The 16,584-nt window shown below is 37.1% G+C and overlaps 1 protein-coding gene across 1 annotated transcript in view; it reads right to left on the bottom strand.

The window, feature by feature from the left end:
- Positions 1-6,965: 6,965 nt before the first annotated feature.
- The window catches only part of puf (ubiquitinyl hydrolase 1 puf), a 139,219-nt gene continuing 129,600 nt past the window's right edge, over positions 6,966-16,584 (bottom strand). The window contains exons 63-75 of the mRNA XM_067276129.1: positions 15,597-15,680; positions 15,423-15,529; positions 15,175-15,352; positions 14,852-15,088; positions 9,101-9,335; positions 8,925-9,029; positions 8,721-8,842; positions 8,527-8,650; positions 8,363-8,442; positions 8,132-8,269; positions 7,949-8,065; positions 7,715-7,880; positions 6,966-7,478 (exon numbers count right to left, since the gene is read on the bottom strand). Of these exons, the coding sequence (XP_067132230.1) occupies positions 7,216-7,478; positions 7,715-7,880; positions 7,949-8,065; positions 8,132-8,269; positions 8,363-8,442; positions 8,527-8,650; positions 8,721-8,842; positions 8,925-9,029; positions 9,101-9,335; positions 14,852-15,088; positions 15,175-15,352; positions 15,423-15,529; positions 15,597-15,680 (1,956 nt within the window). The 3' untranslated portion in view covers positions 6,966-7,215. The remainder of the gene's footprint in view (positions 7,479-7,714; positions 7,881-7,948; positions 8,066-8,131; positions 8,270-8,362; positions 8,443-8,526; positions 8,651-8,720; positions 8,843-8,924; positions 9,030-9,100; positions 9,336-14,851; positions 15,089-15,174; positions 15,353-15,422; positions 15,530-15,596; positions 15,681-16,584) is intronic.

Genomic DNA, 16,584 nt, shown 5'->3' with positions numbered 1-16,584 from the left:
TCGGTTTTTCTCGACTTTTCTTCTTTAGAACATTCGATGAAAATCAAATGATAAAATCAGAGCACGTTGTGAAAATCGAACATTAGAACATTCGATTTTCAAATTCGACCTTTCTTTAGAAATACTTAGTTCGTTGATGAAAATACACTTTTTCTTTTGTGACTATAAAGTAATAATCTTAATTATCGCTATCGCTTTTGCCCGAGCAACGCCGGGCCTACCTGCTATTTAATATATAACAAAGTCTTTATTACATTATTTAACTTTAATACGTATGAAAATGCTATAAATACAAATAGCTCTAACACGTGCACACGATGTCATCAAAGCAAAGACAGGAAAAATTATTCGATTTTCACGCATCAACTGTAATAATTTATCGCCCGAAAGCGATCCAAATGCTGAAGGTAATCATGGCGTCGTACTAATCGTGGAATAGCGATTAAAATCGGAGATTCTACGTCAGTAAGTGCTGAAACTTTCTCTCTTTCAAACCATTAAAAATGTGAATACGCTATAAAAACCGGCAGCCATCTTGGCAATCTTTGATGGCCAGAGGTGAATTTCAATAGATTTGTTTTACAGGGTAGCCTAAAAAACTTTTCTCTTCAATTTTTTTAATTTACAGGCCTCCAAAAGCTGAGGCCCCGAGCTTTAGGTCATTTACGTTAATGGTAAATCCAGCATTGTATAGAGCAATGATCACAACAGATTTTCGAAAGCGTCAGTCAGTAATTTTTCCAGCTTTCATTCGTTCTATTTCAATCCAGATGACGCTTTGCAAATTATAACAGATGCTTACTGAACATTGCTTGTATGGTTGATGAAATAAATGATTTTTTGTCTTATTTTATTCATATACATTTTAAATATATTATATTTCATACTAACAGGTATAACAGATTTATAATTAATTATTTTGGGTATTTGTATAGGTTAAACATATTTCTCATAAACTAATCTATCACTTTTTCTTTCTATAGTTACATCTAGATAATTTATACTGTTCTGTTTTTCTTTTTGTAATTCAAATTTAATATTCTCTTTGATCTTATTAGCCATATTTATGATTATATTTTCATTTGTTTTCCTTTTATCAAAAATTATTATCCACATACCTGCTATAAAATTCAATACCTTCTATATATATATTTTTAATCTTTTCATCTATTTGTATCATTGATATTTCAGCCAATTTTGGACCTATAGATGTGCCCATAGGTATTCCTTCTGTTTGGATGTAAAATTTCTTATCAAACTGAAAATAGTTATTTTTAATTACTATTAAACATAATTTAATTATCCAAGGTAATATATATAGAAGGTATTGAATTTTATAGCAGATATGTGGATGATTGTATAATAATTTTTGATAAAAGGAAAACAAATGAAAATATAATCATAAATATGGCTAATAAGATCAAAGAGAATATTAAATTTGAATTAGAAAAAGAAAGACAGAACAGTATAAATTATCTAGATGTAACTATAGAAAGAAAAAGTGATAGATTAGTTTAAGAAATATGTTAAACCTATACAAATACCCAAAATAATTAATTATAAATCTGTTATACCTGTTAGTATGAAATATATTCTAAAATGTATATGAATAAAATATAGACAAAGAACAAGTGAAATAGAAACACAAAAACAAGAGGAGAAGAAATAATTAAAATGTTTATTTTAAATGACTACCCAAAATGTTTACTAAATAAATGGAATGAAAAATTACGTAATGACAATCAATCAAAATCAATGGACAGAGAGAAAAAATTTGTTAAATTAAGGTATGTACCAAAATTATTTGAAAGAATTAAAAAAGTTGTAAAAAGTAGAATTAATTTAATACCTGAAAAAATAAATTCAACTAAAAAATATTTGTGTTATAGAAAAGAAGAAAATTATGATATAACAGAAGAAAAAGGTGTTGTATATTCATTTAATTGCAATTGTAACCTAAAGAAAACGTACATTGGAAAAACAAAAAGAAAATTAAAAATAAGATTAAGTGAGCATAAAAGGAAAGTATGCAAATTCAGCAGTGGCTGAACATTGCAATAAGGAAGGTTGTGAAATTCATTTAAATACTGTTAAAATAAGGAAAAAAGAAGAAAATAATTATAAACGTGTTATATGAACATATATTTATAATCAGACAAACAGAAAGAATAAATAACAATACCGGAAGGGAAATCCACCAATCCTGGAGAAGCATTATAGAAGGGGGAGGGAAGGGAAAGCATAAAAGGAGAGATTTGGAATGAATTGTAAATATGCCCCACCGGTGGGCGAGTGGACTCCGTCTCCGCTCATGCGGGCGGTGACCAGACCCTAAACACCGGAGTTCGATCGGAGGTTCTCGCCTCACTCGGACGAGCTGGCAGCGGGAGTTTTTTCCGGGTTTTCCTCCTTGCCAATGACGCCTGAATAGGGGCCAGCTTTCCCCTAAGTCCTCCCGGAAGGCATTTCTACCTCTCCTTCTCGCGGTGGCCGCCTCCTATAAGGCCGACTTTGGTCGCCTCCGTGACCTCTCCTCTGTCTTGTCTCTTGGCTGTCTTCTATCAGGCCGACTCTTCGGTCGCAGTGCGATCATTCTTCTGTTCTTCCTGAGTATAAAGCCTAAGGTGCTAGCAACTCCACTCTCCCACAAGGAACAAGGAATTGTAAATATAATAAACCCGGGAAGAAGAATTGTAAATATAGATTAAGTAAAAAAGAATAATAAAAAATGTAAGTAGTCAATGTAGAAATTTTAGATGAAATTACGATTATAAATTTAATAAGATTAATTATAATGTATAAAAAATAGGTATACGGTTCGAATTAGATGGTTAATGTGGATTACAAGTATATTTGAATCTTTAAAGAAGTTCGGAAATACAGAAACTGTAAGATTATTTTTTTATCGTCGGGAAATTGATGTATTTATTTTAATTTTTAATTATAATTGTAACAAAAAAACATTTTGTTAATTGTAGAAAGTGCTTTTCAAATGCCTGCTGAGGAGGAACAAACAAGTCCGAAACACAAGCTTAAAGTGTACGTGTTCAAGTGAACTAAATAAAAAATATTATTTCTGATCTGCAAGACTAAATATCTGCATCCATAATTTTCCAGTATAATAAGTCCTGTTAATTGATAAATGTACTAGTATACAAAGATAAATTTAATATATTAGTATTTATTCTCATTTGTTGGCTGTGTTAAAGATAACTTAGACTGTCGCACTACTTTTACCTTATTCCGGTGTTCCAACCGACTTTGAAAACTATTTTCGTATTTATATCTACAAATATAAATCAATTCTTGTTGGTTTGTCCCGTATACAAATATTTGTTCTTAAAGTATCTGAACCAAATGTCGTACGAGTATTACTTACACCTCGAGTCGACACTAACTGTAAGCTAAAAATATTACCCCAAAATATTCGGGTAGCCGCGTCCACTTGACATACTTGTTCAGAAGCCACTGTTTGATGGTTTCTACAATTACGTTCAAAATATATGGAAGAAAACAATATAATTTCTAGTTTTAATTTTAGTTTTCACTAAAAACCGAATACTAATTTTATTCACTTTGTATCATGTATTTTGGTTTGTGTATTCTTAGTGTTATATACCCATAGGAGAGGTGCACTTATTCTAATATAAAAGAGAGAAACCACTACACGGCCTCTCTCCCATGATAAATGCGTAGAGCGTGATTCTGCTAGCGTTATTATTCTATCACGTCACACGAGATGGCGTTAGTACAACGAGAGTTCCGAGATCAAAAAATAAAAATATTACGTAAGACGAGATCTATTACCCCTACCCGAGTAAGAAATCCTTGACCCCCACCCACCCCAAAATACCTTACGTAATTTATGGATGGCCCCTTACATGTGGGTAATAAACGGAACCGAAAAACACCTAACTTTAAATTATATTATTTAAATTTAGATTGTTATGAAGGGCAAAAGACGACTAAAAATCGATTAAAAAACGGAACAGTTAAAATGGTTGGTCTCGCACGCTCTTCCACCGTCGGCGTTTGGGATCGAGAAAAAATGGCGAGCATTTGTAAACCTTCGGTCGTTCCGGATGACTTCGAAAATTCCCCGCCGGTACGATACGTTGTCAGTCGGTGCGAGACTAACCATTTTAATTGCGAGCAGTTCCGTTTTGTCGCATCTCATTTTTAATTATTAGCAAGGTTGAGGCGCGCGTATTCAGCCCAAAGCGTGAATAGCGGACAGACGAGCGCCGCCATCTGGCAATTCTATACGGTCGATAATGGCGTTCGTTACGTCTAGAATGACGAATAGACGATCGGCTTAAACTTTTTGTGTTTGTGGTTAAAATTACGACGTATTTTATTAAAATAATTATTACTTAAGCATTTACGAATAATATTGTAAAAAAACAAATAATTTCTGGATTAAAATCGTCTAATTATTCAATTTTTTAGCAAGTGAAGTGCCTATAGAATTTACATATATTTGTCTTCATAATAGCATATCTTAAGGTAGGTTTGTTCTTCCACGGTATCATCTACCATCAATAGTCATACGTTTGTAAATTTTCTAAAAATTAATTTTCCGAGCTGCTTTCGAATTTACATAAGCCACTATTTCCCTGGACGAAAGTATGAGGTAGTCCTATCGTTCGATTGTACAGTAGGAGACACAATGCTAATTAAAAATAATTATTTAGTGTTATTACGCATCCTATAAATACTTTTAAACAGTTTAATTTGTTTATTTACCTTTGCTAGTAACCCTGGATGTTAAATATATCCGCCATTTTTTCAACAAATTTCCCGTGAGTCAATGCGCGACGTTCAGAGTGATGTGATGTTGTGAACGAGCGCCGCAACGTCTTTTACTTGGGCTTAAAACGCCAAACGTGTACTTCTGCTTGCTGTACAAATTTAACGTTTGTACTTGAGCCTCAACCTATTTACTATCGAATTCCGTCGAGTAAGTTTCGTATTTCTCGTTTTTTTCTAAAAAAATTGCGAATCATTGGCGATTTTTATTTATTTACATGTTTATTAAAACCCCGACGACCGTGCAAAGCTAATCGCCCAAGAAATATTTTACTTAAATTTAATCGGTGGGGAAGGAAAATGACGGGTGGTGGCAGTCTACGCAATACAATTTACCGACACGAAAACACATAGTAAAGACCAGCGCGTGGGTAAGCATTTTTCGGTAGCCATTCGGGCAACAAAAGAAACCCTTCGACTCAAACGGAAAGTGTTGAAAAGTTCGTAATGAGAAGAAAATACTCCTCCTCCTTCGTCGAGACATTCATCTTAAAATAAAATGGTGGTCGAAAACGTGCTTCGCGCCTATTAGTAATTCCACGATATTACAAAAATATATCCTTTATTCCCACCCGATTGCGCGAAACGCCAGCAATGCCGGAACTCGATTCGACTGCTTAATTTGTAAGGCCTCCCTCCCGTCTCGGGCCCGGCGCCAATCCCTTCCGACCGTGGGCAATGGGGGTCGTGGGGAATATCTCCCAGCCCCTCAAAAATGCCAGAAAAGGATCCTCGGCAAAACTCGTCTGTTTCGTCCATTCGTCCATTTTTTCCAGTAGTAAGTCAAAGATGAAACTGATCTTCCCTTAAATCAATCCGGGCTTATAAGCCGATAGAAAATGGCGGCGCGTAAAGTACAGTACGTCCGACGAGCCAGAAGATACTAGAATGGCAACGACCACGGTTACAGGCACTCTAAATGACAATCACGGATATTAAACACTTTTACTAGCGGCCGGATGGCCGAGCGGTCAAGGTTAGCAGTCTGCCGTCCTGGCGGACCCGGAAACAAATCCGGGCGGGTCGAAAAATCCCCAGGAATTTTTCGGGGGTGGTCCGTTCGGATATGTCGGTCCCCGTCCCTCACCACCCGGCCCCCCATTGTGGGCCTGGCCGCACCCATGATGGGCTTGCTTTAGGAGGCCCTCTTAGTGCCCACTGGGCGGAAAAAGTTACAAAAGAAAAAAAAACACTTTTACATAACGAGTTGGAATATTCTAGCTCGTTCCTTTAAAAAACAAAAATAAAACGCCCGTTGACCGAAAGGAAAATTAAGGACACCTATTCATTTTCCTCATACATGGTGTCGCTTCGGCCATTCTATGTAGTATATTCTAGCTCGTTGAGTACGCCATTACGTCGAGGACGGTCGATACTCGGCCAGAACGCGGAAACCTTTCCCGCCCTTTACTTAAATCGTAAATTCTCGACTAGTCGCGTTTAATCTCGTTTGTCCACTTCGAGAAGTGAGAACTGAGAATGAAGCGTACTCCCGATTATCCGTGCAGCAACTTTTTTTACATAAAATTGGCCGAGAAAAAATATGGCGCCGACACAAAATTTTCTTTTAAGAAAAAAAAAAATACATTTTGTGTAAACAAAACAATGCCCTCCGGGTGGGAAAAAACGTAAATCAAAGCTTCTGGAAGTTTCCCCAGGAGTGTCCGGATGTCATTTTCTCCTATTTGTGTTAGACTATCTGTTTTTTGATTTTTCCGGCACGTTCTCCCCATCATTAGCCCAAATAATCAGGAGTACACTGTATTATAACATTGAGAGATGCGAAGGGACGGTCCCAACTTTAGGTAAATTTCTAATATGTACGGACGCAATGGAAAGACAAATTCCGCAGTAGTTTCATGATCCTCAGCGCGTTCAAAACCCCTCGACTTTCCTTACCCACGAAACAAATGGAAGTGCATCGGCAGTTGTGCATACTAAATCTATTTAGCTTTGTTTTCTTTGTTTACACAAGGAATTTGGCCATTTCTAGACCGTAAGCGACGTTATTCTGCCTTTACCTCACGTGAGAAAACGGACCAAAACGAACCGGAAGTGACTCGTTTCCGGAAAGGAACCCGGAGGCCGGGAAATCCTCACTTTCGGTAAAAAATCGCGCGCGCCCCGGGCCACCGGAAGTAAGCGAAGAGATGGAATAAACTGAAAAGCGTATCTTTATTAGGGACGAACCGATTAAAAAGAAAAGAGGGACGACAATAAAACGCGGCATCCGTAAAAAATGTACATCCGTGGTAAGGGCGTCCAGTCGGACCTCCGACGCCGGGTAAAAGTGCGGCATCGACTCTGTACAATACTTTACACGTCATTATGACCTACCGCTTTATATATGTATATATATATATTTATATATACGCGCGTGCACCGGCGCGCGCGGCGGGCGACTCTTCACCTTCCGCTCTCCAAGACGGACAGCAGCGCCGCCGCCGACTTGGCTAGGATGTCGGCCCAGTGCGAGCTCTGGGCCCGGGCCGGGGACGAAGACCCCGGGCGTCCACTTCCGGCCCCCTCCGCCGATCCGGTTGTCGGGCTGCCGCAAGCGCCGGCCGCCTCTCCGTCTCCGGCGCTGCACGAGGTGGATTCCGAACCGGTGGACAGCCTGCGTCTCTTGGAGGGGGTCTCTTCCGGACGACCTTCGGACGCCGTTCGACCTGCCAAAAGATAAAAAAAAAAACACCAAGATTAAATAAGATTCTTCACTCTTACCCTGTGTGCGGACGCGACGCGACATACGGAGACAGAGCGATTGCCCCTTTGACTTCACGCACTTTGTTTACTCAGACGTTTCGGCGGAAGAGGAAGCACCTACAAAAAGTATGGGCGCGTTTTCGCAGTCCTCCGCAGCGGCGACTTCCGACCGTTGGCTAAAAATTGGGCTGGGTCTTACCGGATTCGGCGTCCCTCTCCCCTTCTGACTCGGCATTGGTCTCCCCGCTCTCGGCTCGGGCGATTTCCTTGCAGTGTTCGATCAGACCGTTCATGACGTCGGCGAAATCTGAAGGCACCTCTGCCGGTTTCTCCACTGAAAACACCAGCGTCAGGGCACGCAGGTCCTGCAAAAAAGCCGATTAGGGAGACGAAACTGCCGGAAGAAGATCAAATGGGAGCAACGTCCTCTTACCCCATTCAGCTTCCAAGCGTGTTTGGTCAGGTCCGTCTCCTCCAACATTCGCACCAGCGACGTCATCAGTGACGCCACCAGCGACATCATCTGGTCATTGATCACCTGTCCGGCCACCTGAAACGTCACGCAGAAATGTATCCGGGCCCGGTCCTGCGTCAGACAGAAGGAGGAGGCACTCACCTGAGGTAGAAGCACAGAGAAGAGCTGGTAGACCACGGGATGGTTGAGGCAGGCCCTCTCGTCCAGCAAAACCGCTTCCAGGTAGTCGACGAAGTAGCTGCTATTGCACAGAGCCGGAAGGAACTCTCGACCCGCCCTCTGAAAGGTTACTCCAGTCAGTTCCCCCTCTGGATCGACCGCTCTTCTCAAAGAAAAACAGGCAAACCCCAGTGAAGAGAGAAAGAAACTCACCTCAGAGTGAAGAACATCCAGCCACAGCTTGGGGAAGGTGGGCAAATGCAGGGGAACTCCCTCGATGGCCACCATGGCACCTGTGAAAAAATCCGGCATTCAGTCTCTCCATGGCCCCTCTGGCAAAATCTTCCAGAAGAGGGAAGAAGACCAGAAGTACTCACTCAGGTTGACCAGATCGGAAGTGACACCGTCTCGACCCACAGCCACCCGGCACAGGGTGTCGACGAAGCGGTGATAGGGAAGGAAGAACTCCAGCAGTGCTGCATCGTACTCGTCATCCACCCCCTGAAAAAGAAGGGAGCCCAGTCACCAATATCAAAAAGCCTGGGGGGGAAAGAGGGGGTGAGAAACTCACCTTGGCCGTCTCCAGCTGACTGGGGTGCAGGAACATCTGTAGCATGGGCCTCTGCGGCCGCGCATTGGATTTGCCGGCCAAAATCTTCTGTCCGCGTCTGGGAAAGAAGGGCCCCGGAGTGACTGCAAAACGTGGGAGGAGTCAGGAAAGGCGGAAAGATCCCCGCCGAGAGAAAGCGTTAAGATGAAAAGGGAAGAGACTCACCGGGTGAATTGTTTTCTTGGAAGGAGGCATGGCAACTGGCCAGCAGAGGCACCAGCAGGGACAGACTCTCGGCCGGATACAGCAGAACCAGTTCTTGTAGCACTTCTGCAGGAGAGAAAACACGTGAGGTGACGTGTGGTGAGGACCAGGCGGCAGACAGAAGAAAAGAACATTACCAGTGCAGACATGCCGAACCTCTGGAGGGGCGAAGGAGTTCATCAGGGTCAGCAACTTCCTGTTGGCTTCACCGTGCTCTTTCCACCCAGCCAGCCACTGTCGGACTTCGGCCGACTCCCGACAGGCCCGGGCGCATTTCAGCAGGTCCAGAGCAATGGCCAGCAATTCCACCACATCTCCGGTCACGTGGCAGGCAGTGGCCTCGTGGTACATCATATGCAGGGTGTGAAAGGCCTGAAACAGAAAATGGATTAGTTGGAAGCATCACCTGTTTTCCAATAATGTGGAATACGACTAATAGGCAGCGAGATGACGCAGAGCTATGGCAAATTTGTCATTTGAGTGCTTGTTCTTTCTGCAAGCATAAAGTTTCGAAATGTGACTCGTTAATCTGTTCTAATTGTCCAAAGTTTGCTCATTTCTACTGTTTCGGAATCCAGGCAGCTGACTTTCATAAGTTCAGTAAGTCATACAAAAAAACTTGGAAATGCGAAGATTGTAAATTGGCAAAAACTATTAAGAACAATGTAAATTGGACACAGGAATTAGAAGACAACAAAGAATTGGGTGAGTGTGAGCAAATTATTATGTCTTCACATAATTATAACAAGAATGTGGATAAAACACCAAATAATCTAACTGTCACCTATATGTACAGACACCAAAAATTTTGAAATACTTCTACATGAAATGAAACTAATACACTTGGAGCTAGGTAATATAAATGAAACGAATATAGAAATTCAAAAGTCGATAAAATTCTTGACAAATAAGTTTGATAAAATGGAAGAGAGAATTCATATCTTAGAGAAAAATTATGTAGCCCTAGGTGAAACAATCTCAGAATTAAAAGAAGAGAATAAACATATAAAAGTAGAATTAAAATCCTCAAAAGAACAACTTTCTACGTTGGAAAAGAGTTTAAGCAATTTGAGCTTGGAGATTGTTGGCTTGCCAATACTTCAGAATGAGAATTTAAAAGACATAGCAAATAAAATCTTTTCATATGCTGATGATGATTTTTAATCAATCAACTTTATTAAATGCATGCAGAATTAAATCCAGCAATAATGAAAGCAAAACTATTAATACTAGATCACAACCAATTATAGTGAAATGTGCTAATTCAGTTATACAAAAAATTATGATTATTATTAAAAACAAGAAGTTAAAAATAACTACAAATGCATGTAATATAAATAAGGAATATAAAATATATATAAATGAACATCTTACTCCATATTATAGGAATCTTTTCTATAAAACCAGAATGTTAAGAAAGCAAGGAAAGATATATACATGGACAAATAATGGAAATGTGTACTTACAAAAGGATACTTCTTCCCCTCCAATTTGGATACCAACATTCGAAAGTATTTAGAAAATTTTTTCGGAATGACTGAACTATTGATACATAGAAAGATAGCTGATTTCTCTAGAAAGGGTTTATTTGTGTTTTATTGCAATGTAAGAGGTTTGAATAACAAATATTTAGAAATACTTAAAACAACGGAGGAATACAATTGTAATTTTGATGTACTGGCTTTCTGCGAGGCTTGGACATATGATGAAAATCCTTCACCAAAAATAAAAGATTACCGACAAAAAAGAATGGAAAGAAAACTTAATCAACATGAAGGCATAGTATTATATATACATAGTAATAAAAATTATGAAGTTATACCAGATTTAACTTTCACAAAGAACAATAAACGAGTAGATGCAGATGCAGTTACGATAGTTGTTGGTAAGTTGATGATGATGATAATCTATCATTCCCCATCATGGAATCTTCCTTAATGTTATAAATGATATATTATTTTATAAATCAACTAAATATGGAAAATATAAGTTACAAATAATTGGGGATTTCAACATTGATTTACTTAAAAACAACTCTTCAGACACCTCCGATTTGATAAACCTGTACTTTGCAGAAAACCTAACAATTCTGGCCAATTTGAATCAGTCTATCAGATACGGTAAAAATACTTGCTCCTTGATGGTCTAATAAATGATAGTGAGTATGAATTCTTAATACACCAAAACTTGATCTCTGACCATCTACCTATCATCATCTTTACTCCTGAGAAAGACCTTGATACGGAAACGAAGAGTAAAGCAACCTACCGAAAAATCAATAACTGCTCCATTTACTATTTACAAAATGCTCTGTTGTCATGTTTTTCCTGGGATTATTTTTATAGTCAAAGTTTGACAACTTACCAATTAGCTGAATACTTATATACTAATCTTACTAGTTTTTATTGACAAATATCTTCCAAAGAAAGAATATGTAAAAAAAAAACAGAATTAGCAGGAAAGCATTCCTAAAGAATTTTATATCAGATCACATGCCGACATTAATAAAAAAAGAAGAAAACTTTAAAACAGTTAAGAATAGAAATTGGATAACTCTTGAAGATCGAAACAAGTACTTAGAGGATATAAATAACTTGGATAAATAAATTATGAAAAATATTCCGAATGAATAGAAAAACTACTACACTTTTTAGTTTTCTAATGTTAACTCCCTTTCTGATTTCAGGAAAAGGATTAAAACCTTACCCTTTGAGGTAACCAAGACAAAGAATAAAGTTAAAATAGATCAATTAAATTATAAGGGAAAAATAACTAACGATGAGTACACAATTTGTAACATCTTTGCTGAGCACTTCAGATCCATGAATGGTTTTGCAACAGATGTTTGTGGTAGTGTCAACTCAAAGCAACATAACAAATACCAGTAAATCTAATACTTTCTTTTTGGAAAACTCAACTCCCTTAGAGATCTATAATACTATAATGGTTTTGAAAAACAGTTTTCTGGACATTAATTTTTTAAAAATTGAAATACTAAAATATATATCAGACCATTGCTCAACCATTAATGCACCTGATAAATAATTCTTTCAAAAATGGCATTTTTTCCAGAAAAATTAAATCAAAACTTCATTTTGCCATTATATAAGGATAAAGGATCTAGGTGTGAGATAGAAAACTACCATCCAATCATAATAGTATCTATTCTGGCAAAAATTTTTGAGATGATTTTCTACTTTTATAAACAAATTCCAGATTATTCACAGTAATCAATATGCTTACAAATGGGGATTTTTGACGGTAGATGTTTTGTTGCATTTAAAACAATCAATAATGTTTCAACTTGATAAATCAAATACAGTATTATCAGTATTCGTAGACCTTTCAAAAGCATCTGATAGCTTGAATCTGGAAGTTTTAGAATTAAAATTACGAACTGTTGGTCTAAGAGGAATTCCTTTAAGTTGGTTACAGTCATATTTGAGAATTTACTATGTTAACCCTTTCCATGCGGTTAGCTACCGATCGGTATGTATCACGTGACTTCCTCGTTTATCGGTGATGCAAAACTTACCAATCGGTAACTATTAAAAAATTCGATTAATTTGCGCTACATTCGAGTTTTCCAGAGATCTTAGCTTTGATTCGCTCTTCTGTATGTCGATTGACTTTGTTTAAGCCAATAAACGTTTTGTTACCACCCCTGGGCCATAAATATTTTGGTAAATACATCCCCTACTATTCTACAGTAAATCTTCGCAGTTAACAACTACACAGTTGGCTGAAAACAATCAAAGGGAAACTCTTTCTACAGTTTTATTGAGTCTCTTTTGTCTTTGTTGACGTTACTTTAACTAATCACAGACTTATGAAACGAAAAAATTGCCGCGAAAAGCCCGCCTCCAACCTTCGAAGTAAAATGTAAACAATCACTGTAAATTCGCTTTTTAAATCGATTTTTAATTCTAATTAACTAATTTAATGCACTTAGACATTAAATTAGCTAATTCGACAATATTTAGGCGAGTAAATATGTTTTTAAAACTATCTAGCGATAAATATTTCCGGGAAACTCCATCTTCTTATAGTAAGTCTATGGAAGGTGTTCGCGCTGTTAATTTGGCTTTAAAATTTTTGTCAAATGAATTCATATATATTTTGAATACATTTAATTATTTTACAAAAGTAAGAGCAAAGCTCTACGACTGACACAGTCGTACAGCTGACTAATCGGTGTCGCTTCACGATAACAATCGACTACTCTCTCAGCGATTCTCTGTAAATTAATTTTTTTTTTTGTTCGTAACCTTCAAATTTGTTCGTAAACTTCATATTATTTTAAATATGTATAAAACTAAAAATTATACAATCGTAAACTGTAATATGTTTTTAATAAAACACAAAAAACAGATTGAATATAGCGCGATATTGAAGCGAAATATCGCGATTTAAAAAATTACCCTAAAAACGCAAAAATGCGCCGCATAACGAATTCCACCTATTTACTTAATGCTAAAGGTTTTCTGCATGGAAAGGGTTAAAATTGGACAGGTTATTTCCAGTTCATTTAAGCCAAACAAGGACATTCCTCAGGGCTCAATTCTAGGTCTTCTCTATACATCAATGATCTGTTCAATCATATATCAAAAGATGATATACTTATGTATGCTGACAATATAGTGATAACTTCTCATAAAAATGCTACAAGTCTTCAAGAGAATTTAAACAACATTTTAAAAACATTAAACAATTATATGGGAAAAAATAGGTTGGTAATTAATAAAAACAAGAAAAAACCCCTCTGTTTTGCCAATAGAAACTAAAAGATTAATTTCAACCACCTAAAAATCAAAATAACTGATAACATAGAAAGAGTAAATGCTATTAAGTTTTTAGGAATAACTTTTGATGATAGCCACACTAGAACAGACAAATAGATGATGTTGCTCTATCCTTGGCAAAGTATATTGGGATAACAAGAAAATTCAAAACTTTTTAAGTACATTACATTTGAAACGGGTGTACCACATATGCACGGAATCCAAAATAAGATATGGAATTATAGTTTGGTGAATCGCATCTTTATGCTATCAACAAACTTTGGGTGGTACAAAATTGCTACATGCATTCAATTCATAATCTACATTTTAGGGAATAAGTGTCGGAATTCTACCGCACCCACAATATTGATAGGATGTGTGAAATTTACATGAAACAAGTCCTGTTAGAGAGTTATGAATACACAAAGGATAATAAGGAAAACAGCTGTCTCAGAAATAACATAGGTGAACATTGAAAATCAAACTCGTAAGATCTGTGGATATAATCTTCCAATCGTTAAACTTAAGGTGGGAAAATATGCACCCATCTTCCAAATGATTTCCTATTAGAATAGTTTGAGTAATAATTTAAGGAAGATATCAAGTTACAAAAGCTTCAAAAAAAATGTAAAAAACTTAAGTTATAGTGATTGTTATTAATTAATCTAAAAAGACTTATGAAAAATAATGTAAAATTTTCAGCTCGTGTCTTGGTTATTGTTTAACTAACCCTCTTACTGCTTTGTTTTATTTGTTGGTTTTTGTTCTAAGATACTTGAGAAAGGCCTACTTGGCCACAGTGTCTTTTTGAAAAAAAAATAAATAAAGAAATGGTCATATTCCACATTGCTTGTATCTTCATGGTAAAGCCTGGCTCCCATGCTAACAAAAAGCAAAGAAAGCTTGTGCCGCAATTTGCAGTAATGGAATATTTGCCAATTGAGGAATAAATCCTCATACTTCACTGGAGGAAGTTTTCCACATTTCAGTGGCAGGAAGAAAACAAAAGATTGCAGCACATGCCATGGAGGGGAACTTCGCGATTGCACAATATTGTGGTCAAAAATAAGAGTTATCTGTCTAATTTTGCAGGTTTGCATTTCTCACCTGAAATAAGAGTGCCAATCCGTTGTTACAAATGACAAAGAGACGATCATCAGTGGTTTCCACCAGTATTCGAAGGGCGTTTATCAGGGTGGCCCAACAGGCCCTGGCGTCCAACACCGTCAAGTACAGACGCAATGTTGTCCGTTTGAAATGGTGTATCTCCCTCAGTTCCTGTTCCGTGCTGTCCGTGTACTTGGCCACGAATAATCTCATCAACTTAAACAGTTCGTTTATTGCCTGTGCCAAAACACAAAATAATTCCACAATTACAAACTCTTTTGTAACATTAAAAAAACAAGAAAAACACTGAAATGCCAACTTACGGCCGTATACTGTGTGGTGTAAGGAGTTATGTTTTTGAATGCCCACTGTATATTTTGGTGATTAGCTAACTGGCGAGTGAAACTTCTCGACTGTTGGCAACATAGCCTCAGTAATCCGTAGTATGCGGGTAGCATACAACGATTAAATACTACTACTTCCTGATCATCGTGGTCGGCTCTGTGAAAATAACCAAGGTCACTCTTGCCTTACTTATGCATACAAATCTGCTACTTACGATTTTACTCACAGAATATAATTAAAAGCGATATTTTTGGTAACATGTGAATTCTGAACAATTAACTTAACATTTTCTGGACAGTCTATGCATACTTGATACCAAAATATTAACAAAGCCTGAAAAGTTAATAATAATATAAATAATCTGCTGGAGTAATAGCTTTTATTTTAAAAATACACTCACCTGTTTGTTGTGATGAACTGGTATGGCCGGTTCGGAAAGTTTAGGTTGAAAGAGATTCCAAAGATCGAGGAAATAGGGACTAAACTGTTTAAATGAAGTTATTTGTTAAATTTGAACCTGTTTAAATTCTAAAAAATAGGTATTTTGCACTCTGTTAAAAGAAATCATTATAAAACCACTAGTTCCTACTTCTTTATAGAGACTCCCAAATCGACCAAGCCCCGCCAAGGTTGCTAGCAACCGGGTTAAAAACCCAAGCAGAATAATTATCTATTTAATTTATAACTTAATTGATTAGTTCTATAGGATGTAGATCGGTTGGGGATTCAAGATGGATGAAGTCCTAAAGTGTGTAGAGTGGATGGTCATTTGTGATTTCAATTTAAACATAAGGGTAATACTGTACAAAATTTACACCTAAACACTCCTTCCAGCAGAAAAGTTTTATGATTGCAATGTGTGTCTACAGAGAAGGATCCTATGTTGAACACATACTGTAAATATTTAAAATGTAATTTTGTTCTTCTAATAAAATTGTCAACTTGTCATATAATTGTCGTCCTTACAGCATCACACTTCCCCCTGGTGGTGAAAATTTCAACTAATTTTTCCTCTAAATCTTTTCCCTGTAATCTGCATTGTATGTGTTCAGTTTCATTCAATTTGGTTCAATAGATCCAACTCCATGCATGTCTAAGTACATCAGTTTAATTCTACCCATCTTGTATAAAATATAGTAATATGTGAAAACAGACATTTGAGCCAAACTGTGATTTTCATTTATTACTATCTTTGCTCATCAATAATATGTACACCTGCATAGCCAGAATGAATACTCAATTAAAAAAAAACTAAATGTATAAGGATAACTAATACTGTATCAGTGTAAGACTGTGGTCCAACCATCTATGTTTAGTCTGAATTACCATGTTTTGATGATTAAAAAGTGTAATCTAATTCCAGCTCATAAGATATCTGCCAAAACAGT

This window comes from Centruroides vittatus, unplaced genomic scaffold (assembly GCF_030686945.1).
Source record: "Centruroides vittatus isolate TY-2023 unplaced genomic scaffold, ASM3068694v2 contig_677, whole genome shotgun sequence".
NCBI lineage: Eukaryota > Metazoa > Arthropoda > Arachnida > Scorpiones > Buthidae > Centruroides > Centruroides vittatus.
The sequence above is the reverse complement of the archived record's forward strand: the minus strand, read 5'-3'. Positions and strand labels throughout refer to the sequence as shown.